The following is a 23,606-nucleotide window of genomic DNA, read 5'->3' on the forward strand; positions in this document are numbered from 1 at the left end:
GTGGAGTGAGTGGGAGAGGTGTGATAGAGTCAAACCTACCTCTTGGGAGGAGAAGGGCACAACATTTAGTTGGATTGATAATCTCACTAGATTATCAAGCAACACTTTACATGGCAAAGCACTTCCAAAAATGTTGACTAGAGCTTCTTGTGTACAATGTTTCGCATATTTTGATCTATGGTGTGTCTTAGTCCTAAATAGATCATTGGTACTTGCTTGCTCATTCTTCATTTTAGAGAGGTGACATATTGTGAAAGTGCCAAATTTGCCAAAGAAAAATAGCTGGATAATCACTTATAAAGGTATAAAAGGAAGAAAGTAAGAGAATGGGGAACCACCTTACAAATTGAGTTTTGAAATAAAAAAGCATGTGTTTGTGTGCATGCATGAATGTGTGTGTGTGTGTGTGTGTGTGTGTGTGTGTGTGTGTGTGTGTGTGTGTGTGAGAGAGAGAGAGAGAGAGAGAGTGTGTGTGTGTGTGTATGTGTGTGTGTGTGTGTGTGTGTGTGTGTGTGTGTGTGTGTGTGTGTGTGTGTGTGTGTGTGTGTGTGTGTGTGTGAGAGAGAGAGAGAGAGAGAGAGAGAGAGAGAGAGTGTGTGTGTGTGTGTGTGTGTAATATTAATGTGTATGAAAAACCCATAGGGTCTATGATACCAAAAGGTGATACGATAGTGCCATGAAAAAACAAAGCCATGGAAAGAAAATTGTTGCTAATGCATGTGGTACAAGTGCATGATGGCATTGTGTGAGGGGGGCTTTGCAAAACAATCAGGGCAATACCATCCTTAGCCAATATAAATATGATGGTTGAAAGGATGTCTAGCCTCTATGATGGGAGTCTACCATGCCATCGGAGAGTATGCTGGAACTATGAACGGGAGTTTGCCATGCCATCGGAGAGCATCTTGGATCTGCATATGGCAGGGAGGATTATGATGCTCTAGGCCGAGGACATCTTGTATGCAATACAGATCAATCCCTCTCACTAGTAAACCCTCGAGTGGGTGAGACCGAGGGATTATGTCTCTAGTGGTGGTCTTTGAGGTATGGGGGCATATGCCAAGGAAATCTTTGATGATAGTTTAAGATAGTCCTATGTAACTTGTATCTCATAGCATCATCTCAATACTGCCTCTCTATCGTATTTGAGCTCCATCAGGGACATGTGTATGCATCTATGATCCTCATAGTGCATCAGCCATGAGAATGAATTGAAATCGTCTCCGAAGAGGAAATGTAATCTCCCTCGGATCTCATGGTAGGCCGAGCAGCTAAACATGTAGTGCTCATGATCCTCCACCTTTCCTCTTTAGTGCATATCTGGTCCTCCTATAAGATGTGATTGGCTCTACCAGTCACCACTCTAAGGTGGTGAGAGGATACCTTGATATGACCAATCACTATCCGCATGGCATGTGACATGTGTGTCTATTTGTATCTTGGGCTCTCCATGAATCCATCCTTTGAAACTCTCAAAGAAGTATAGGCTCTATAGAATTGGAGCTTCTCGCTAAGCAATGGTGGCAGGAGACACCCATGCTTGATGTATGTAAAGACCTAGTCCTCTTGTCTTGAGAGACCCAAGTATAGGGAGTCCCAGCTATAGTGAAAAGGAGGGAGGCAATCCATGTAGAGGCCATTTGTGTCAAACCACAACCACATGGGAGTACCATGTTGGTTGGTTGTTGGTAATGATGGTGATACTAACGATGAAGAGGAGGAGGGTAGTCTAGCATGTTTTTCTCTCTCTCCCTCTCCACTATAGGGAGGACTCAAGTGCCCGTCTCGAGAGACACTTCTTAGTAAGTGTATATACATGTTGAATTTACATGATGGTCTAGAAGAGGGCATCTGTGAACAAGGGAGTTGCCCCAAACTATGCTAGCACATATGCTTTGCTCTTGATAAAACATGATAGTATCATTACTTGGAGTCTCTCTAGTGTGGACTCGTGGTCCCTTAAAAAAGGTGCATCATACATTGCTATTGATCATAATAGAGTTTTAAAGAGCCAACACATGGCACATGACCCTAGAAGTAGGCCTAAAAGCATTGTCTCTTCAAGTGTGCCAGGGATGCATAAACCCTCACCAATTAGGCCTCAAGGGTACACATAGGACTTAACCGCGTTGGCTCCTATATAAAAGAAGATGTGACCTTATCTCTCTCTCTCTCTCTCTCTCTCTCTCTCTCTCTCTCTCTCCTCCTCCTCTTCTTCTTCTTCTTCTTCTCTCTCTCTCTCTCTCTCTCTCTCTCTCTCTCTCTCTCTCTCTCTCTCTCTCCTCCTCCTCCTCTTCTTCTTCTTCTTCTTCTTCTTCTTCTTCTTCTTCTTCTTCTTCTTCTTCTTCTTCTTCTTCTTCTCTCTCTCTCTCTCTCTCTCTCTCTCTCTCTCTCTCTCTCTCTCTCTCTCTCCTCCTCCTCCTCCTCCTCCTCCTCCTCCTCCTCTTCTTCTTCTTCTTCTTCTTCTTCTTCTCTCTCTCTCTCTCTCTCTCTCTCTCTCTCTCTCTCTCTCTCTCTCTCTCTCTCTCTCTCTCTCTCTCTCTCTCCCCTTTTCCTACCTTGGTCATGTCCTTCCAAGTAGTAGTGTTCCCTATTTTGCCACGCAAAATTCCCACAAATTTGGGTGTGGAGCTATTAGATTTACGTAAATGTCTAGATTATGGAATCACTTCTCCTATTTTCTATCTTTATCAATGTCACTTTTGGTTGCTTCCTTCACAGCCAATAAGGGTTGGTTTGCTACTTGCGGATTGCGAGATCGTCTACTAGAAAGCATGCATTTAAGCTTCCCCACACATATACACTGCTAATGATGAAGGTTATGTGCACGATAATGGAGAGCAAGTAAAACATCAACATTTCTTGTGAGGATATTGCATCACAACCCTCCACGCATGTTAAAATTTAATTGTATATGCATCTCATAGGTGAATGACGTAATCGTGGCATCTTTGGCGAGAGACATGTGAGCTTCAGTGGTGGATAAGTCTCTTTCCACGTCGCAAGAGTCTCTTGATGGAGTCAAGTGCTCACAAATCAATGGAGTGCACAGGAATGGATAAGTCTCTCTTTCCACGTCGCAAGAGTGATGGAGTCAAGTGCTCGTAAATCAATGGAGTGCACAGTAGTGTCCAGATCTCATGTACGAGGAGGTGTTGAAATGGATGAGACCTTTCTTAGGTAATTCTACCCTAACTCTGGTAGGACCTTCCTCAAGTTTCTAATCATGGACTTATAGCTAAACTGTTTATTCTCTTAGTAGATGGATGTTAGCACATTCACGTCACGGACCTTGGGATGCTATTATTGATCTTTTTACTAGATGGGGTGGTGTAGGAAGGCTAAGCAAGGAAATGCTAAGGCATTGCCTTTGCATTGAAGAGGATAAATACCTTATCCAAACTCTTCTCTTGGATCTTCTATGTGAACCAATGGAGTAGTAGGCTTTACTTTGATCATGGATATTCTTGATATTTTAGCGATGGATATTTATGGACTTCCCTTTCAGTGTGCTATTTTGGTGGATATTTAGTGCTATGGATATTTATGCATGTCACTTCATTTTCAATGCGAACGTTTTGGTGGTTGTTAATTTCTTGGAATCATGTGCATATAAATAGTCTTTAAAGATACTTTTTTTATTGGAATCAAGTGCTTATAGAGTGAGAGCCACAATGCGATGGCAATGGGATTTAAAAGGAGTGATGGAGCACAAGAGGTAATGTGAGAGGGAGACAGAAAAGAGTAAAATAAAACTAGAGGGGGACATGGAAGGAGGCAGGGATAAGAAGAGATAATGAGAGAGAGAGAGAGAGAGAGAGAGAGAGAGAGAATCACATTGCATGCAAGGAGAATCACATGCCTAGGCAACTAGGTCTCTCGAGGCTATGCTTTAAAGGAGTAACAAAACCGCTTTTTGATAAAGTTCATGACAAAAGAAGCATTTCTTTGTTTGAGTCCAAGGAGATGGATCTAACTTATCCTGACCTTGACTCAAGAAACAAAACAAAAAAAAGGTCAAGATCTTGTGTGGATGATATGTAGGCAAAGTGTATAAGGCCCAAAATGGAAGAGTGCAATTGGGTGAAATGTAAATCTACTATTACTACGCAAATTAATTTTTGTGCTTTTATTCTTATAGCGTTCAGCAACCAGCATCCACACTCAATGGTTGAGACACTTGTATTTTGATATAAACACACTTATGAGTGCACATAAAATAGTTAAGGTGACTTGTTTCAAATACAAAGGATATTTGAGGGTGACTATTTTTACTCGGTGGATTCACTAGATTACTCTTAGTCACGGCCCTTCCATGTACACATTACCACCATCTTAGAAAATAAGGACAACTCCACAAACAAAAATTTCCTTTGAGATCTCAAAGCCCACAATCCCAATGATCGTCGAGACCACATTTACTCTAAGGAGACACGTGCAAAATAGCCCCTTGGAATTTAGATTCTCGGGCCTCTTCAAAACACTATTGCCTTACAAAGACCAAGCCCAAAGCAATCAAAAAAAAGGACATATATAGAGAAATTTGGGTGAAATACATTCACCATCGAACAGTCACATACCCACCTTAACTAACATTTCCATTGCATTTTCATCAGACATTCACATGCTCATCTTTTCACTTGTCCTCCTACACTACAAGGAGTCTGTATAACCTCCAAATACCGTCAACTGCCCCTACATGAAAGCCCACATACCCAAGGTTAGTCGAGCCCACATCTACTCGAAGGGGACAAGCACGAGATTCTTGGGCCTCTTTAAAAGACACCATTGCCTTGACAATCAGAGCATCCAGCTACAATCAGAGCTTTTGCTACCATCCATATAAAATCCACATCCTTGAGAGCATCACACCACGGAAGTTTGTGAATACAGCGCCCCCCCCCCCCCCCCCCCCCCAATGGACAACCACAATGGTTCAACTACTTGAGATTTTCAGCTGTAAATGACCTTTTTCGTTATTCATTACTTTGACAGTTCAGACAATTCAGAACAATATGAACCTTAATGGTTCTTCCAACATATTACCATATTAACATCTTTGTAATTCTTTTGCACAAGTTGTACAAATTGAGGAGAACTGCTTGCACTGAGGAGTGAAGCACACACAAACTTTAAAAAGCTCTATCTGTAGTTGTACAAATTGGTGCCCAGGTGCAGAGAGTTTCTAGATCTGCCTTCACTTATCCGACACACAACGCCTGCTTGACCTTGTGGCTGGCTTTGGAACCTGGATGATGTGAGAAGATGAATGGATTTGGCATAAAGCAGAGTGAAGGCAAAGAGTTGAAGAAAGGGCATGCTTCAAACATGTTTGTTGAGAAAAAATACTCTAAATAAACAATTAAGTTACCTTCACTTCTTTCTGTGCAGCTTTCGATTTCCGACTATTCCTCAAAATATGTGTTGCAGTTATCTGAGTGTTATCCACATTCTCTTTATCATTATCAGAAGCAGCTCCATCAAGGAGCTCCTCAGAGCATGCTGCTGTGTTTGATCCTGATGTAATAGAGAATACAGAAGACATCAGTACGTGTCTTGTCTATGTTCGCAAAGCCCAGATAGTGAGCGTTGCTTCTACGCTTCTAATAAATCTATTTCTTGTTAATACGTTACCTTTTCTCCTGTCACTCATTTGTCCATCAGACGTTTTATTTGCTGGTTCTTCAGACTTGCTTTCATCAGTACATTCCACTCTGCATTCTGTCTTTAATTCAGGGGATGCCAAAGCATGTGGACTGTTACTGATTTCTTCTCTGGTGCCGTTCATTTCCGTTCCATCATCTTTGTTCCTGTCCTCGTGACACATATCAGTTGTTCTCACATCTACCTCTGAGTTTCCTTGTAAAACTGATTCACTCATATTTCCACCATTCACATCTTGGCATACACTATCTGGCACTCCTGTTTCATCACCAGCACCAGTTTCGCTGCATGCACCCATCATGGGACCCTCACTTGACGCCAGGAGCTCTCCAGAATGCAGTTGTGCTGCTAGATGAGATTGAGCATTGTGCATCGTTGCCTCCTGTTCCTTTTTCTCCTCATGGCATTGAATAATCTTCTGTTCAAACTCATCAATGGTGGCTTTCACTTCTGCCTTTGCAAACTTCTTTGCCTGTTCACACCATAACAACATATAGCTCACAAATGTTGTGATCTACCTTAATCATTGTGATCCAAGTTTATGAAAATACAAGCTATTTGAGGACTTTTTATGCAAATGCTCCAGTTAAGATAGATACCTTGGAGACTATGGCCTTAAAATGATTCATAACCTCATCCACTGCTAGTGTATGTTGATAGCTTTTCAGCAGATCAGCAAGCTTTCGTATGCCTTTGTCAGAGTAAGTCAACTGCGAAAGGCAGTAAGCTATATTCTGCCACTGCTTTGAATCTGTAATGTGAGAGTTCAACAGTCACGTGTCAGGTCATGATTGAAATTGCAGTACATAAATGTAAAAGATTGTAAATGAAAGCCAGCCCTCCCATGCTGGATATCAACCTGTGGAGCCAACAAATCTGTGACAAAGCTTCTCAATAAGACCTTCCATCTGTTTGTCCTGTTCACAAGCAACAAGGTTCCCTAATAAATCAGAGGCATTTGTTGAGCACACTACTCAAACACAGCAGAAAGAATTGAGTTGGCATCAACCATTGTGGCCTACCTTTTTGATGGAGCTGATGAGAAACTGCATGATATTGTTGAATTTGTCTTGTTGCAGGTCTTTCATGCTAGAAAGACGGCTGAGAATGTCAGGCAGAAGATTGTAGATTGGATTGTTTCCTGATCACATACACAACCTTGATAGGTCAACTGTTTTTCTTTTCCAGAATCTCAAAACATGAAAGCTAACATTAGACAGCAAGGCAAAAAGTCCATCACAGCATAAGCACCTTTCTTTGAAAGCTCATGGAAGAAAAGCTTGACTGAGTTGGAAATGCTCAAATCCTCATCTTCCAGCCGCAGGGTCATCTCAGTTATATGACCTTTTACCTTCATCATATCGTTCAAGATGAGGTGTGACAGAACCAAAACTGCATTCTTTCGAACTGAGTGGGAGCTATCATGCAGGCGTGCATAGACATGTTCAGTCCATGGCTCCAAGAGGTTTGGAAACCGCACAGTAAGGTCACCAAGGGCTATTATACAGTTTGAACGCACAGTATCCTCTGTTGCATTTTGAGCTACTGTAAAGAGTAGCTGTAGGTTTTCTTCACTGCAACAGGTAAGATAACAACACATTGACACCTAGCAATACCTAAGAGATAACAGGTGAAAGTATTTACAGCATAGGTATGCAACCACAGAATCTTACCAGAAATCTGCATCAAGTACCATCAGCTTGCAAAGGGCCAGCATAGCAGATGACTGCAGCACTGGAAACTGCATATCTCAGGAAAAAACACTTATGAGAACCAAAAATAATGGGCGCTTTGAAGCTAGGGTGTAGCTTTAAGGGTAAGCATCTACAAGGACAAGCCATAAACCAGTTTTTTGGAGCATCCAAATAGCACCAATGCAAATCTAGCACTGTTAGCCAGGTCTACATTGGTCATCTCAAACAGCCACAAAATGCAAATTTATGATGCACTATCCAATAAGCAAAGAACCAAACTGGACACTTACAAAAGCTCCTTCAAAAGGTTAAAAAATGATCTGCCTTTCTCAACAAAGGGAGGCAACTTCATATTTCGAGGGCAATCATACCTCTTGCAGCAGGCTGAAGTTCCTAGCAACTTTTGCAACTAGAGGAGCACATGAACCAATCAAAAATTTTCTAGATTGCCCTCCAGAGACTATATCCTTCTCAGCTCTCTCTTGAAGGGCATCAATTCTCGCATCTTCTGATGCAGCCACCCCAAGCTCGGTGCTGATATTTTCTTCCTGCAGGTGTGCGAAACAGGATGGTGTTGATAAATAGGAGAGTTAAACATGCTCAGAGCACATCTACCCCTATTGAACCAACATCTCATTCACATATCCAAGAAGGTGGGAGGTCAACAGATATATGTACTAGCAATGTCATGCCTAAACAATTACCTTAGGTTCAGTAATGTTGGTTTCACTTGCAGGAGGACTGTCCTGACTTTGGGCAGCTGCTTTTTCTTTATCGTTCCGCTGCTTACGAATCTTGCGTACACAAGATTCAATGTAAACAAAATGTTTCAAGGCAATGTGCCCCACAAGAAATAAGAATCTGCTGAGTGAAGTCACAGAAACTGGATATTCCGCATTCATTTTCTCCGTTTCGGTTCCCGTGGAACTTGAATTGCTGGATTTTAAGCCCAATTCATTGCTTACAAAAACAGATGCATGGAATTTCCGTAGAAGAATGGATGCAAAAGCCTCCGGCATGGGATGGAGCATATAAATGGCATTGATAGCCTGCTCAGCTGTTCCATACCAACTCTCTTCAGGAAGCCCAGATGTGATGATCACATTTGCCAGATTATTGAATATCTTATGACTAGATAAAAGTGAAGAACAGTCATCCCCTGACAGCTGTTGAAGGATGTTACATGCAGTCCTAGCAAGCAGCATGTCCTCTTTTGCCCAACGACCAAAGCCAATATCAACAACATTTTGCAAGTGTGAATTGAGTATCTTTGGAGAAGTTTTTGCCACCATTGACAACACTACCAAAGCTCCACGGCTTTGCTCCACCATTACACCAGGAGCATTAAAGGTGAAGAAGTCCCACAAAGCCAATACCTATACAAAAAAGCCATGTTATGAGAAGCCTCTCTTAGGCATCAGTAACATGCATCAAGAAAGTAGGCCATCATTGTGGTATACATGTCCGTTACCGTGTTTTGGGATATGTCCCCTTTCTTGACCAAAGTACCCACTATCCGCTCCATAGATGCAAGATCTCCAATACTAGCCTCCGTTGTAAGATTAATGAGGTTTGTAGCTGTTTCAAACGAGTTCTTTTTAACATATATGGTGAAAAATGCACCTTCAACTGCATCATGGATTGCTTTCTCTTGAGAAAAGATCTGGCAAAAGAGTTCAACAGCAAAGAGAATATTAGCGCCAACAGATCTGAAAAGAACAAAATCTGATTCATGACTGTAAAATCAAACACAGAAAACAATGACAAATGAAAAAATATTGTTGCTCAAAGAAAAACACTACTCCAGCTCTATGACTCAAAATCCTTGACTTACAAGAGGAAGCATTTTCCGCAAGCAAGATTCTGCCCCGTCAACATTGAATTGCCGTGCGCACATTAAAAGCTGGATTGTGTGTTCTACATCACTGGCATTAGAAGACGCAAGCAACTGAACAAGTACGGGCATGGTTGATGCAGCACATTTTGTGAAGCACAAGCCTGCCTCAAGGGATGCAACAAGGGCCCGTGTTTGTTCCAGCCCTCCAACGTCAGAGGTACGAATGCAAGGTTGAGTCTGATCTTGAGCTTGTGAAGGACCACTTTCTTCCTCCCGCAATTCCACAACCCCAACCATGTCCGGTGCTGGCTGTTCTAGCTCAGCTTCAACGACCCCATCCTCTTCAGGCTGCACAGCACCTGTTCCTGGAGATTGATCTGGTTTTTGAATATTCTGTAATTTTTCTGCAGCACCATGAACCTGAGACTGTGAACTCATGCTCTCTAGTTGTGCTTTGTATTTATCAAGGGTAGCCTCAAAAGCAGCTGTACGGAGCTGGGGTCCAAATGGGTTATACTGCAAGAGAGTGGCCAGCAGTTGCAGTGCACTCTTTCTCACAATTGCAGCTTTGTCTTCAAGGCGTCCAGCTGCCATGTCCGCAACTTGATTCCATAAACCAATGGAGACAGCATGCTCCTCACAAAGCTCAGCCCATGTTTGTAATACCCTGCTCCTTGTATATGCAGACATGTCCCTGCTCCGTTCCATCATAACATCAATCATGGCCTGCTTGCTGCGGAGACGACTTGTTTCACTGGCACCGTTTCCATCCGCTTCTTTGGATGCTTTGGAGACCAACTTCCCAAACACTGAAATCAGTGCGCTTCTGATTTTGTAAGATTCACCACCAAAATGAGGCATCAAAACTCCCACATTAGTTGCAACAAGCCTTGGCAAACGTTCAGCAAGTTCCACAAGAAATTTTCCAATATTATCAGCTCCTACACCATCACGAGCATAATCTTTGGGATTTAATCTCCCTACTTCTCTAATCAAAGCCACTGCTAAACTGCCATCATGATACTTCTGCTCAGCAGAAGCAACAGCTTCTGCTAAATACATGGGCAAATGCTCATGTTTGTGAAGAAGGTGAAGGATAGACGCAGTTGACTGTGTTACGTAATGATACTTGGTTGAACAAGATCCAATCAGATTATAAATAGCATCCTTTGTATCTTTGTCTTTCACCACTGCAGGATCCTCTAGTAATGAAAAAGCCCCCCTGAAACCTCAACAATAGTGGATCATTTATCAGAAACCAATGCAATAAGCAAGAAAATTCCCTGCTTTAACAGTGTTAGTATTCATTAACTATTCTACTATAGCACCCTTGAAGTCATGAAATGTTCATGGGCCTGGGACACTCACTTTGCAAGATATGCAAGTAGGGTTTCTTCTGGTTGTGCTGCCCCAAAAAGCTGCTTTAGATCTTCTTCCAGAGCTGCTGCAAGGAGGCGGATGATTCTAGTTCGTTGTAATTCCCAGTCCCATGGCCGGGGCAAGTGCTTTTTACGAGATTGTTTGACCTGAAAGCATTGGCAGAACAAATCAGTTTGAAACCAGGAACATAGAGTTTGCTAATTTAACTAATCCACTTTTTCAGACACCTTTCCATTCGCACGTGCAACAGGCTTTTCTTTTTCAGTGTCCCCTTCTGCTTCTGCAAAAGCTATGCTCTGAATGAAATAGGAGTAGATTCTGAAGGCATTTCGATGCGAATGAATGTGATTCCCAAATGAGGAGGCATCACTGGAAGAATCCTGAGCAGACTTAAGTAAGGAGGTGATGTTGGGAAGCAGCACACTAAAGTTCGAGCTAAGGCTCTCAATTAGGCTTCCTTTCATCGTAGGCTCTAGTGATGAGAAACCCCTGCATGTCAACAAAATGCACACAAAAGAAAAACAAAATCAAAAGGTCACCCAAGGACATAGGAGCTCACATACATCTGTGTTTCTCTTTTTTGTATTGTCAAACTAGATGCTTTTTAGGTACTCTCATCAAACTGGATACTATTTAGATACTATTATGAAACTGGATACTATTTAGATTGACATGTTTTAGTCATTTGACTGGGGATCCAAATTTTGATTCGTTAGTCTTACCTGACTAGAGAGTAGACCTGATCGAAAATGTCCTGCTCTTCAATACATAGAATTTCTTTGTCAGCCAATTCAAAGGACAAACCTATGTCAACAAAAAAGAAGCTACTTCAGTGTTTCCCTTCAAAAATTTGAGGCTGAGAACCCTGAACCAGAACTCCTTTAAGACTGTTGGCCTCACAAACAGAACCACTGCTCAGGTATGGAAGAAAATCACACACCTTTAACCAGTTGTTCAACTTCATCAGGCTGCAAAGCATCAATGTCTATGACTTTTTGAGCAAAAAGTCGCTGTTCATCATCTTCTGGAGGACTCTCAAGTTCTCTGAATGAAAGAGGAACAACGAAGGGAGGAGCCTGCATGCTTTCAGAGGCTAAAATAGAAGCCCTTGCAATGTGTACACCCTCTGGACTTTGTCAATTCCCTGCAACAAAGTCTCAGCAAGGGTTTGAAATGTTCCTGTGGCAAAAAAAGCTCTTCACCCTTCTTGCAGAAGCTGCAGACCCTTACATCTCCCTGCTCACACAAAAAGTGAAGTCAGTTCTGCTTGAAAGATCTACCTCCGACCTGACCTCAGCCAGTTCTTCTGCAGCGGGTCTGAGCTAGGGCTTCTGTGGCATAATTTGTGGCATAATTCTCTGCATGCAATTCTGATCTGCAAAAATCTACTGTGAATACTAAATTATCTTCTCGCATGAGAAGCAGCGCAATGGGTTTCTACAGTACAGAATGGCCAATTCTGCTGCAACGGGTACTGAGTACTCGGCTAGGGTCTTTAGGGTAGAATATGGCCAGTTCCTTTTCGGCTAGGGTTGCTAGAGCACGAGATCGAAAGTCCTTTTGAGCATGTCTAGGCTAGGGATTCTGAAATGGAAGATTCTTCTGCAGCAGGTCTCAGCTAGGATTTCTAGCTATGGCACATTCCTTTTACATTCAGGGTTTCTCTAGAGCATGAAATGACCAATTCTCCGCAACAAAGTTCAATTAAGGTTTCTTCATGGTACGAATGGCCGCTTCCAGGGTTGTGCTATGAAAAATCTTCAGCAGCAGGTCTCAAATGGGGTTTTTCGGAACATGAAATGGCATATTGATCTGCAAACGCTTTTGCCTAGGGTGTTAAAGGTCCAATTTTCTGCAGCAGATATCGGCTAGGGATTTTTTGGTGCAAGTTCTTCTGCAGCAGGTCTGAGATAGAGTTTCTAGGGTACGAATTCTGCACACAGTTAGGGTTTCCTAGGGTTATGGTATAACTTGCACTTCGCATGTGTAGGAGAAAATTGTGCAGATTGTTACCTGTGATGGGAGAGTCCGTGTCTTCAGAAGAAAGCTGGGGCCTCCTGCGAAGGACCTCTGGTCTCTGAGATTTTCGAGCAATCTGTAAACGAGGAGCTCTCGCCTTGCCTGTAGATGCTGCAGCTCGGACTTCAAACGCCTCTAAAATGCAGTTTATCTGTCTTTTTTGAAAATACGTTTAGGAGGGAGTAACGTTGTCGGTTTCACAATTCAAAGTTCGTGCTGCTTTCACACTCGGCGGCCGAGTGTGCATACCTTCCTTTGGCCCGCCCGTTCTATCATGGGGGTAAAGGTGAGGAACCAAGGAGAAAGGAGGATTTTTTGAGTTTAAAAATTTTAAATTGAATCGAAATGATGATGATGAAGGTATAATTTTCCACCCTTGGGTCAAGTTTGGGTTCACTTTCATCGATGTTTCTTCTAAATTCTTAACACACAGAGGCAGCAAGCATACGTACATTAGGTCCAATGTTCTCCAATAATTAGTAAGCGAAGAAAACACAGACCTAACTATAGACATAGGAACATGATAGTGGGTGAGAGGGAAACAAACGTGCATGCGCACACAATCAAGGATGCATATATACAGCTTGATATGTGACTTTTTGATTGAAACCAAGGTGCACTACCATGGTAAAGGTGGTCAAATTGATAGTGGGGTGTGGTGGTGGTCATGGCGGCAACCCCCATGGCATGCAAGCATGCACGCTTACCCCTTCAAAAAGCTCAGACATAATCCTACTCTCTCACACATGCTCATACGGTCCATCTTATATCTCATTGCATCTGTTCAAAACACATTTTGCAAGATCCCTCGTTTCAAGATTAAAGGATATGCAAACAAAAATTAATTCATATACGAATGATTCTCTTAGTGGTTGTTTGGGTAAACAATTGATTACAAGCTTTTCTAAGCAACGAGTTGTACATGAAGAAGTCAGCCTAAAAGACTCTAGCCTCTCGTGTGACAAATAGAAGGCAAAGGGAATGTACAGAAAGAGTAGAGAGCTACATGTAAGCAGTATGCATGGTTCAATTCAAAAAATAATAAACTTGTTATTTTCATATCTACTCTTTATTAAACACAACTTACTCCTGCACGTGCACGTGCACACACGCACCCACGCACATACATAATAAGGATATATTCACATATACATACTCATACACCCACAACATACACAAATTTCACATACATACTGTCAAAACCCTAAGATCTCTCTAGATAATACTCATATACATACTCATATACATACTCATACACATACTCATATACATACATACTCATATACATACTCATACACCCATAACATACACAAATTTCATATACATACTGTTAAAACCCTAAGATCTCTCTAGATAATTGTTATGCATAAACATGCATAAATCAAGCATAAACTCATCCACTCAACCATCCCTGAGCCCAAGGGATGCACACATGGAACATAATGAAATACATCATACCTCTACCTTGATGTCCCATACCATCAAGAGGTATAACTCCAATCCAATAGCATGTAGCTATAGTGTGAAATGGTAGGTGAGTAGATATGGACCTCTACACAAGAGACCATAGCATAAGCCTCCAAGCCCCCCAAGCCTTCTTTGAGTATGCCCTATGTCCCTATTATATAGGAGGGCCCTCAAGTGACTCTTGACTCTCCATTTCCCATGTGTGACCCTTGGATACCTCACCCTAACCTTAACCCTTAAGGTTAGTCCTAACCCATGCTCCACTAGAGCTTGTTCCCTCCCACGCTCACAAGCCTAATGTGGGTTAGCCTCCTAGTATATGCACACATAATGTGCATATAACATAGCACACATAATGTACATATAACATATAACATAGCACACATAATGTACATATAACATACTTCCCCTCTCTCAAAACATTGCGCTCTTGCAATGAAAAGAAGGAGAACTGCGCTAAACAATCTCAACCGACTCCCAAGTCAAAATCTCTATTTCTCTATCTTTCCACCTAAATTTAACCTCAGGGATTAGTCAACTACAAAGTTTCCTTTCCCTAAATTCAAGTACCTTATTAGGCTCATGTGGAACATAGGATAATTCTTCGACTTCAACGAGTTATTGAGGAGTAATTGTGTTATCCTCATCTCCCAGTTTCCCTTTCAATCTATTGATATAAAAGACCGGATGAACTCTAACATGTGGAGGTAGTTTTAAGTTCAAACGCAACCGTGCCAATCCGATATATAACTCGAAAATGGACCATAATATCTAGGAGATAAATTCGAGCATTTTTCTATTGACAAGGTCTAAGAATCTTTAGGAACATTAAAATAAACCAACGCTCCTGTTCAGAAGACTGAGATGAGCGTCCCCAATCAGTATAAAACTGTGCCCTATCTTGAGCACTCTTGATAGAATCCTGAGCTTCGGTCAACATTTCGTGCATATCACGCAAGAAATCCCTCGATGCATCAAGCTCGACGTCCTTAAGATTGACATTAATAGGTGCCCTGGGGGTTGATACCCATACATAAGCATGAACGGACTAAAACCAATAGTCGTATGTTTAAAACTGTTATAGGCAAATTCCATCATTGGAAGATATTTTTCCCAATATGATGATTTTCTAGAGACATATGTACGAAGCATATGCTCTACAATCTGATTCATACACTCTGTTTGCTCATCAGACTGCGGATGATCAGAGGAACTCATACTCAAAGTAATTTCCTCGTTATAAACCATTCGGAATAAAGTAAGAAAACATGGCATTATAACAGCAGGAACTAGGGATTCATCGGCGCCCCAAAATACCCACATCTGCTCATGGAATTATCGGTGTCCCGAGTTATCCATATCAACATAGAGAGTCATCAGCATCTCGATGAGTATCCGTAAACCATCAAGTTGACTGTATAAATCGCCTAAAGTACAAAACTAGAGAAAGAAATGCCAACAAAGGAAAAATCCAAATTTCCTTAATCTAAACACAACAAGATAAACTCGTTGAACTCTAAAGAAAAAGATTTCAACAAGTGAAAATGCTGATGAGATTACACTCATCAATACATGTAGGCTATAGATAAAAGAAGTTTATCTAGAGAATGCCCGCACTATAACTTCTAGTGAGTTTAGAAAATGAGATCGTCTTTGAATGTTGAGGTCAACATGCTAAGTGATGTAAGCAAAGCAACAATCTTGAGTCCAAATTATCCCATAAGATAATATATGTGAGGGATCACTAGCGTCCCATACCACCATGATACCACCCATACATACCTTAACAATTTGAAAAACTCCCTAGTATGCCGTCTAGGAAATATGAATAAAATCCTGTATAAAAGGAATAAGATGGCCTTATCCTAGACTTTCACATACTAAAACCTGTCTCTATATTCCTAAGACTACATCAAGGAATAACTCCTTCCGAGTACATCATTTAGAAAAGAAATTGAATTATTGGCGCCTTTCTAATGATAACTACCCAATAAACTCAATAAAGTTAGGGTAGAAAAATAACTCACCTAGATACGTAAGCAACTAGGTATCTGAGTTGGAATATGTACAAGAGTACAAGGAACATAATTTAAAATTACGTGCAAAAAACGAAGGCAAATGTTACCTTCAAAGCACATAAAATTATCCAAAAGATCAAAAGATCCTTATAAAACCATGGATAAAAGCAGAGAAGCTCCTCGAATCCATGAAAACCATAGTTGATTATAAAAAATCAATGCATACCATTTAATGGACATTAATCATGCCAAAAGAAGCATTAAAATTGGCCAACTCATCAATCCGGAGTATATGAACGTAGTGTTGTTCAAACAAAACTCCAAAGTAAGCAAGTGAAACATATGTGTGTAGCACTTAATAAAAAACATATGTGTGAAACATATGTGTGTAGCACTTAATAAAAAACTCCTAGACACAAGTGATCTAGGGGGCAGAACCTGATGAGTCCATATAAAACTTGAAAAACATCCAATAAAATCCACCAAAACATACTGATTAACTGACCCATGATAGAATTTATCTTAAGCTTAATAAATTAAGCACAAACCACACTTAAACAAGTACAAAATAAATTATCATGGAAAAGTATCAAAGGTGAAATACACTTTGAACAACGGAGATTCTAGTCATCATTGAAGAAATTAAGGAACATGTCCAAAAGAATGACTAAACAAAGGTAAAAAATCATGAAAACATCCTTTAGAAATAATCCAAACACAAATAACTACTAATACGAGGTACAATCATATTAATAATATGTAAATAACCCGCATCTATCTAATGTCAGCAAACGAGAAAACGTACTTCAATATTAAATAATCCTTGAAAATATTAAATTCTCTAGAAAAAGAATTATCATGATTTTTTCTAAATTTTTCTAATTTTATAGGGCCTCAAAATATAATAATTTTGAATTTCACCAAACCTATCTTATGGCATTCCAAACCTATATTTTTTCAAAAAAAAATTAGCAATTTAATTTGTGAAAATACCATTGATATTTTTAAGAATATAAATTTTTAGAATTTCTAAAAATAATTTCTAGAATATTCCTAATTTCTCCTGAGAATCCCATCGTTCACAAAATTTCCAATTCTGCCCGATAATTCTCAAATCCAATGAAAATTTATAATTTTTAATGGATTTTCTAATTTTTTGGGTCAAAAAATATTTTCTTAAAGGAATTTGAATGGTCACGGGCACCCGAATGGACACACCACATGCCAAACACCAATCCCACATTTTCTCAAAATTTAAAATAACCTTTGTATAATTTTTTACTAATTTTCAGAAATTTTTTGAAATTTTTAATTTACCCCGAACGCATTTAGAATACGAATGGTAAAAAAATTTCAAAATTCCAAAGGTTTTTTTGGAATACGGAAAGCCAAAAGTTTCAGGAAAATGAAAAGACAAAAAAAATCGGAATGTGAAAGGTCAAAAAATTGGAATGTGAAAGGTCAAAAGTTTCCGGAATATGCAAGGTCAAAAGATTTCCTGGAATTCGGAAAGCCAAAAGGTTTCGGGAAAACGGAAAGCCAAGAGGTTTTCCTGGAAGATGAAAAGCCAAAAAAATTTTAAGAGAAAAAAATTCAGAAGTTTCCAGAGATTTTTTCCTCAAATCCCTTAATTTCTCATAATTTTTAGGCTTTTTTCAAGCTTTTTTTTGAAACATTTTCAAAAGTTTTTTAAATAAAAAACTCATTTTTTAAAAAAAAATAAAAAAAACAATATTAATAAGCTTTAATATAAAGCTTATATAAAAATTTTATGGGGGAGTGGCGATTTTTTTTCGCCACCTGCAGCGAACCCCCCCCCCCCGGTCTGCGCGCAAAAGAATGAGAGAGGAAGAGAGAGTGAAAATTCCCTCTCTCTTCTCCCCTCTTTCCTCTCCTTCTTCTCCCTTTCATTCTCTCTCCTCCCATCTCTTCTCCCTTTCATTCTCTCTCCTCCCATCTCTCTCTCTCTCTCTCTCTCTCTCTCTCTCTCTCTCTCTCTCTCTCTCTCTCTCTCTCTCTCTCTCTCTCTCTCTCTGTGTTAACAGCAGAGAGGTTAACCTTAATTAATCTTTTGATTAAGGTTTTTATTTAAACTTTTACTTAATCATAAATAATATTAATTATGATTAATGTTTAATTTTAAAAAAAATCCTTTTTAAGAGAAATTCACACGAAAAAATCAGAATTGAGAGGTGGAGAGGATCCCACGCACACAGGAGAGCATTTCATGCATCAACATGCTGTCCTCTATTGCATTTCAGCAGAAAATTAACAAAAATTTGATCGCATACCCGCGGAAAACCCCGCAAAAAATGCATTTTTAACCATAAAAATGCTTTAAAAATTTCAAGAAATTTAGGAAAATTTTCCTAAAAAGTCTAGAAATTTAGGGAATCCATTCTACCAAAAATTTTCACAAAAAAATATGTGGTATTTTTGTAAAAATTTCCATAAATGCTTATTTTAAATTAAAATTTGAGAAAAATAGCATTAAACTTACAGAATTCTCCCGCTACATATAATATACTTCCCCTCTCTCAAAACATATAACATACTTCCCCTCTCTCAAAATATTGCACTCTTGCAATGAAAAGAAGGAGAACTGCGCTAAACAATCTCAACCGACTCCCAAGTCGAAATCTCTATTTCTCTATCTTTCCACCTAAATTTAACCTCAGGGATTAGTCAACTACAAAGTTTTCTTTCACTAAATTCAAGTACCTTATCAGGTTCATGTGGAACATAGAATAATTCTTCGACTTTCTTCAATGAGATATTAAGGAGGAGTAACTGTGTTATCCTCATCTCCCAGTTTTCCTTTTAATCTATTGATATGAAAGACTGGATGAACTCTAACATGTGGAGGTAGTTTTAAGTTCAAACGCAACCATGCCAATTCGATGCATAACTCAAAAATGGACCATAATATCTAGGAGATAAATTCGAGCATCTTTCTATTGACAAAGTCTGAGAATCTTTAGGAACATTAAAATAAACCAACGCTCCTGGTTCAAAAGACCGAGATGAGCGTTCTCTATCAGTATAAAATCGTGCACTATCTTGAGCACTCCTGATAGAATCCCGAGCTTTGGTCAGCATTTCCTGCATATCACGCAAGAAATCCCTCGATCCATCAAGTTCCATGTCCTTAAGATTGACATCAATAAGTGCCCTGGGGGTTGATACCCATACATAAGCATGAACGGTGGACTAAAACCAATAGCCGTATGTTTAAAACTGTTATAGGCAAATTCCATATCATTGGAAGATATTTTTCCCAATATGATGATTTTCTAGAGATATATGTACGAAGCATATACTCTACAATCTGATTCATACACTCTATTTGCCCAATCAGACTGCGGATGATCAGAGGAACTCAGACTCAAAGTGATTTCCTCGTTATAAACCATTCGGAATAAAGTAGAAAAACATGGCATTATAACAGTAGCAGGAACCAGGGATTCATCGGCGCCCCGACATACCCACATTTGCATAAATCACCTAAAGTACGAAACTAGAGAAAGAAATGCCAACAAAGGAAAAATCCAAATTTTCTTGATCCAAACACAACAAGATAAACTCGTTGAACTCTAAAGAAAAAGATTTCAACAAGTGAAAATGCCAACGAGATTACACTTATCAATACATGTAGGCTATAGATAAAAGAAGTTTATCTAGAGAATGCCCACACTATAACTTCTAGTGAATTTAGAAAATGAGATTGTCTTTGAATGTTGAGGTCAACATGCTAAGTAATGTAAGCAAAGCAACAATCTTGAGCCCAAATTATCCCATAAGATAATATATGTGAGGGATCACTAGCGTCCCATACCACCATGATACCACCCATACATACCTTAACAATTTGAAAAACTCCCTAGTATGCCGTCTAGAAAATATGAATAAAATCCTGTAAAAAAGGAATAAGATGGCCTTATCCTGGACTTTCACATACTAAAACCTGTCTCTATATTCCTAAGACTACATCAAGGAATAACTCCTTCCGAGTACATCATTTAGAAAAGAAATTGAATTATTAGCGCCTTTCTAATGATAACTACCCAATAAACTCAATAAAGTTAGGGTAGAAAAATAACTCACCTTGATACATAAACAACTAGGTATTTGAGTTGGAATATGTACAAGAGTACAAGGAACATAATTCAAAATTACGTGTAAAAAACGAAGGCAAATGCTACCTTCAAAGCACATAAAATTATCCAAAAGATTAAAAGATCCTTATAAAACCATGGATAAAAGCATAGAATCTCCTCGAATCCATGAAAACCATAGTTGATTATAAAAAATCAATGCATACTATCTAATGGACATTAATCATGCCAAAAGAAGCATTAAAATTGGTGGCCAACTCATCAATTCGGAGTATATGAACGTAGTGTTATTCAAACAAAACTCCAAAGTAAGCAAGTGAAACATATGTGTGTAGTACTTAATAAAAAACCCCTAGACACAAGTGATCTAGGCAGAACCTAAAGAGTCCATATAAGACTTGGAAAACATCCAATAAAATACACCAAAACAGACCGATCAACTCACCCCATGATAGAATTTGTCTTAGGCTTAAGAAATTAAGCACACACTACACTTAAACAAAATAAATTAAACAAGTGCAAAATAAATTATTATGGAAAAGTGTCAAAGGTGAAATACACTTTGAAGGGAGATTGTAGCCATCATTGAAGAAATTAAGGAACATGTCCAAAAGAATAACTAAACAAAGGTAAAAAATCATGAAAACATCGTTTAAAAATAATCCAAACACAAATAACTACTAATACGAGGTACAATCGTATTAATAATATGCAAATAACCCGTATCTATCTAATGTCAGCACGAGAAAATGTACTTCAATATTAAATAACCCTAAAAATATTAAATTCTCCAGAAAAAAAATTATCATGATTTTTTCTAAATTTTTCCTAATTTTATAGGGCCTCAAAATATAATAATTTTGAATTTCACCAAACCTATCTTATGGCATTCTAAACCTATATTTTTCAAGAAAATTTTTAGCAATTTAATTTGCTAAAATACCATTAATATTTTTAAAAATATCAAATTTTTAGGATTTCTAAAAATAATTTCTAGAATATTCCTAATTTCTCTTGAGAATCCCATCGTTCACGAAATTTCCAATTCCGACTGACAATTCTCAAATCCAATGAAAATTTATAATTTTTAATGGATTTTCTAAATTTTTGGGTCAAAAATATATATTTTTAAAGGAATTTGAATGGTCACGGGCGCCCGAATGGACACACCACATGCGAAACACCAATCCCACATTTTTTTGAAATTTAAAATAACCTTTTTCTAAAAATTTCATTTACCCCAAACGCATTTAGAATACGAATGGTCAAAAAATTTTAAAATTCCCACGGTTTTTCCAAAATACGGAAAGCCAAAAGTTTCAGGAAAATGAAAAGACAAAAAAATCAGAATGTGAAAGGTCAAAAGTTTCCGGAATACGCAAGGTCAAAAGATTTCCCGGAATTCGGAAAGCCAAAAGGTTTCGGGAAAACAGAAAGCCAAGAGGTTTTTCCAGAAGATGAAAAGCCAAAAAATTGTAAGAGAAAAAAATCCTAAAATTTCTAGAGATTTTTTCCTGAAATCCCATAATTTCTCATAATTTTTAGGCTTTTTGCAAGCTTTTTTTTTGAAACATTTTCAAAAGCTTTTTTTTAAATAAAAAACTCATTTTAGAAAAACAATATTAATAAGCTTTAATATAAAGCTTATATAAATTTTTTTTGGGAAGAGGTGGTGATTATTTTTCGTCAGCTACAGCGAACCCCTCCCCCCCCGGGTCTACGCGCAAAAGAATGAGAGAGGGAGAGAACTCTCTCTTCTCCCCTCTTTCCTCTCCTTCTTCTCCCTTTCATTCTCTCTCCTCCCATCTCTTCTCTCTCTCTCTGTTAACAGAGGTAAAATTTTGATTAAGGTTTTTAATTAAACTTTTACTCAATCATAATCTATACAGGATTAAGGGAGAGTGGCCCTCCCTCCACGTGGGCAAAGGAGAGGGGCCTATTTCAAAATGGCCACTCCTCCTTCAAGCGTGAGGAGGAGCCAAATCTCACATCTTCCAAAGCAATTTTGAATTTGAATCTAAGAAGATCTCATCTCACATCTTTCAATGAAATCTTTGTATACATGCTTACATACCTATAGATACACACACTTATATATATTATGTATGTATGTGTATCTATAGGTATGTAAGCATGTATATATAAATAGTGTACATGTGTGTGTGTGTGTGTGAGAGAGAGAGAGAGAGAGAGAGAGAGAGAGAGAGAGAGATTACATGAAAGATGCATTTATTTGAGAGTGAGTACACCTCACCACTCATCCCTACCATTAAAATTTAATCTAAAATTTAATTAATTAAAATTATATATATGTGTAAATCTATTTAAGTGTGTGTGTGTGTGTGTGTGTGTGTGTGAGAGAGAGAGAGAGAGAGAGAGAGAGAGAGAGAGTTTCTATGTGAGAGAGTGTGCGTGAAGAGAGAGAGTGTATGTGTGTGTGTGTGTGCATGAGAGAGAGAGAGTGCGTGAAGAGAGAGAGAGAGAGAGTGTGTGTGTGTGTGCATGAGAGTTTCTATGTGAGAGAGTGTGCGTGAAGAGAGAGAGTGTGCGTGTGTGTGTGTGTGTGTGTGAGGAGAGAGAGAGAGAGAGAGAGAGAGAGAGAGGCTGAGAATTTCTATGTAAGAGATAGTTTGTGTAGGAGGAGATAGTGTGTGTTTTCATTAGTGTATGTGCGGTGTGTACATGTGTGTGTGTGTGTGTGTGAGAGAGAGAGAGATAGATAGAGAGAGAGACGACAGATAATTTCTACGTAGGAGATAGTTTGTGTGGGAGGAAGAGTGTGCGTTTAGATTAGTGTATGTGCGGTGTGTACATGTGTGTGTGTGTGTGTGTGTGAGAGAGAGAGAGAGAGAGAGAGAGAGAGAGTATATGCATGCATGTGTGTACATCTGCATCTATGTGTAGAATGTGCTTGAGAGAGAGAGTGAGATGGGGCAGACCTAGAGAGAGAGAGAGAGAGAGAGAGAGAGAGAGATGTAATGACGGAGGGTGAAAAGAGAGAGAAAGAGAATAAAAAGTATCTTTTAATAAAATATAAATTAAATAGAAAACATATATGTATATGTGTGTGTGTTTTTATTTACATTTATATATACATACATACATATGTATGTATATATATATACATATATATGTTTGTGTGTGTGTGTGTGTGTTTAGATGTGTGTATGATATATCTATCTATATATTTAAACAACTTATCACCCATCTCCGCACATTAAAATTTATTCAAAATTAATTAAATTATGTCGATGTTTGTATTTATATTTTTAAATACATGTATATATGTACAAGTATATGTGTCTATATATAGGTTTATGTATCTAAAACATAATATTGTAGGGAAAAATAGTATTTTTAGAGATAAAATGCGCGTGCTTTTGAGAAAAAACAAAATATTTGATCATTTAAA

General features: G+C 38.8%; 1 protein-coding gene across 1 annotated transcript; it reads right to left on the reverse strand.

Annotated features, from left to right (window-relative positions):
- Positions 1-4,950: 4,950 nt before the first annotated feature.
- LOC147602764 (binding protein) lies at positions 4,951-12,745 on the reverse strand. Its single transcript, XM_086797492.1, has 17 exons — positions 12,589-12,745; positions 11,516-11,811; positions 11,298-11,379; positions 10,803-11,064; positions 10,564-10,721; positions 9,193-10,417; positions 8,830-9,021; positions 8,063-8,734; positions 7,730-7,906; positions 7,338-7,405; positions 6,916-7,238; positions 6,687-6,805; positions 6,524-6,581; positions 6,264-6,415; positions 5,635-6,136; positions 5,372-5,517; positions 4,951-5,248 (listed from the first exon to the last, which is right to left on the reverse strand). Exons 2-17 carry the CDS (start codon positions 11,655-11,657, stop codon positions 5,198-5,200), a joined length of 4,329 nt encoding a protein of 1,442 aa, XP_086653618.1. The 5' UTR covers positions 11,658-11,811; positions 12,589-12,745; the 3' UTR covers positions 4,951-5,197.
- Positions 12,746-23,606: the final 10,861 nt, after the last annotated feature.

This window comes from Cibotium barometz, chromosome 66, assembly GCF_041138505.1.
Source record: "Cibotium barometz isolate CiBa-2024 chromosome 66, ASM4113850v1, whole genome shotgun sequence".
Taxonomy (NCBI): domain Eukaryota; kingdom Viridiplantae; phylum Streptophyta; class Polypodiopsida; order Cyatheales; family Cibotiaceae; genus Cibotium; species Cibotium barometz.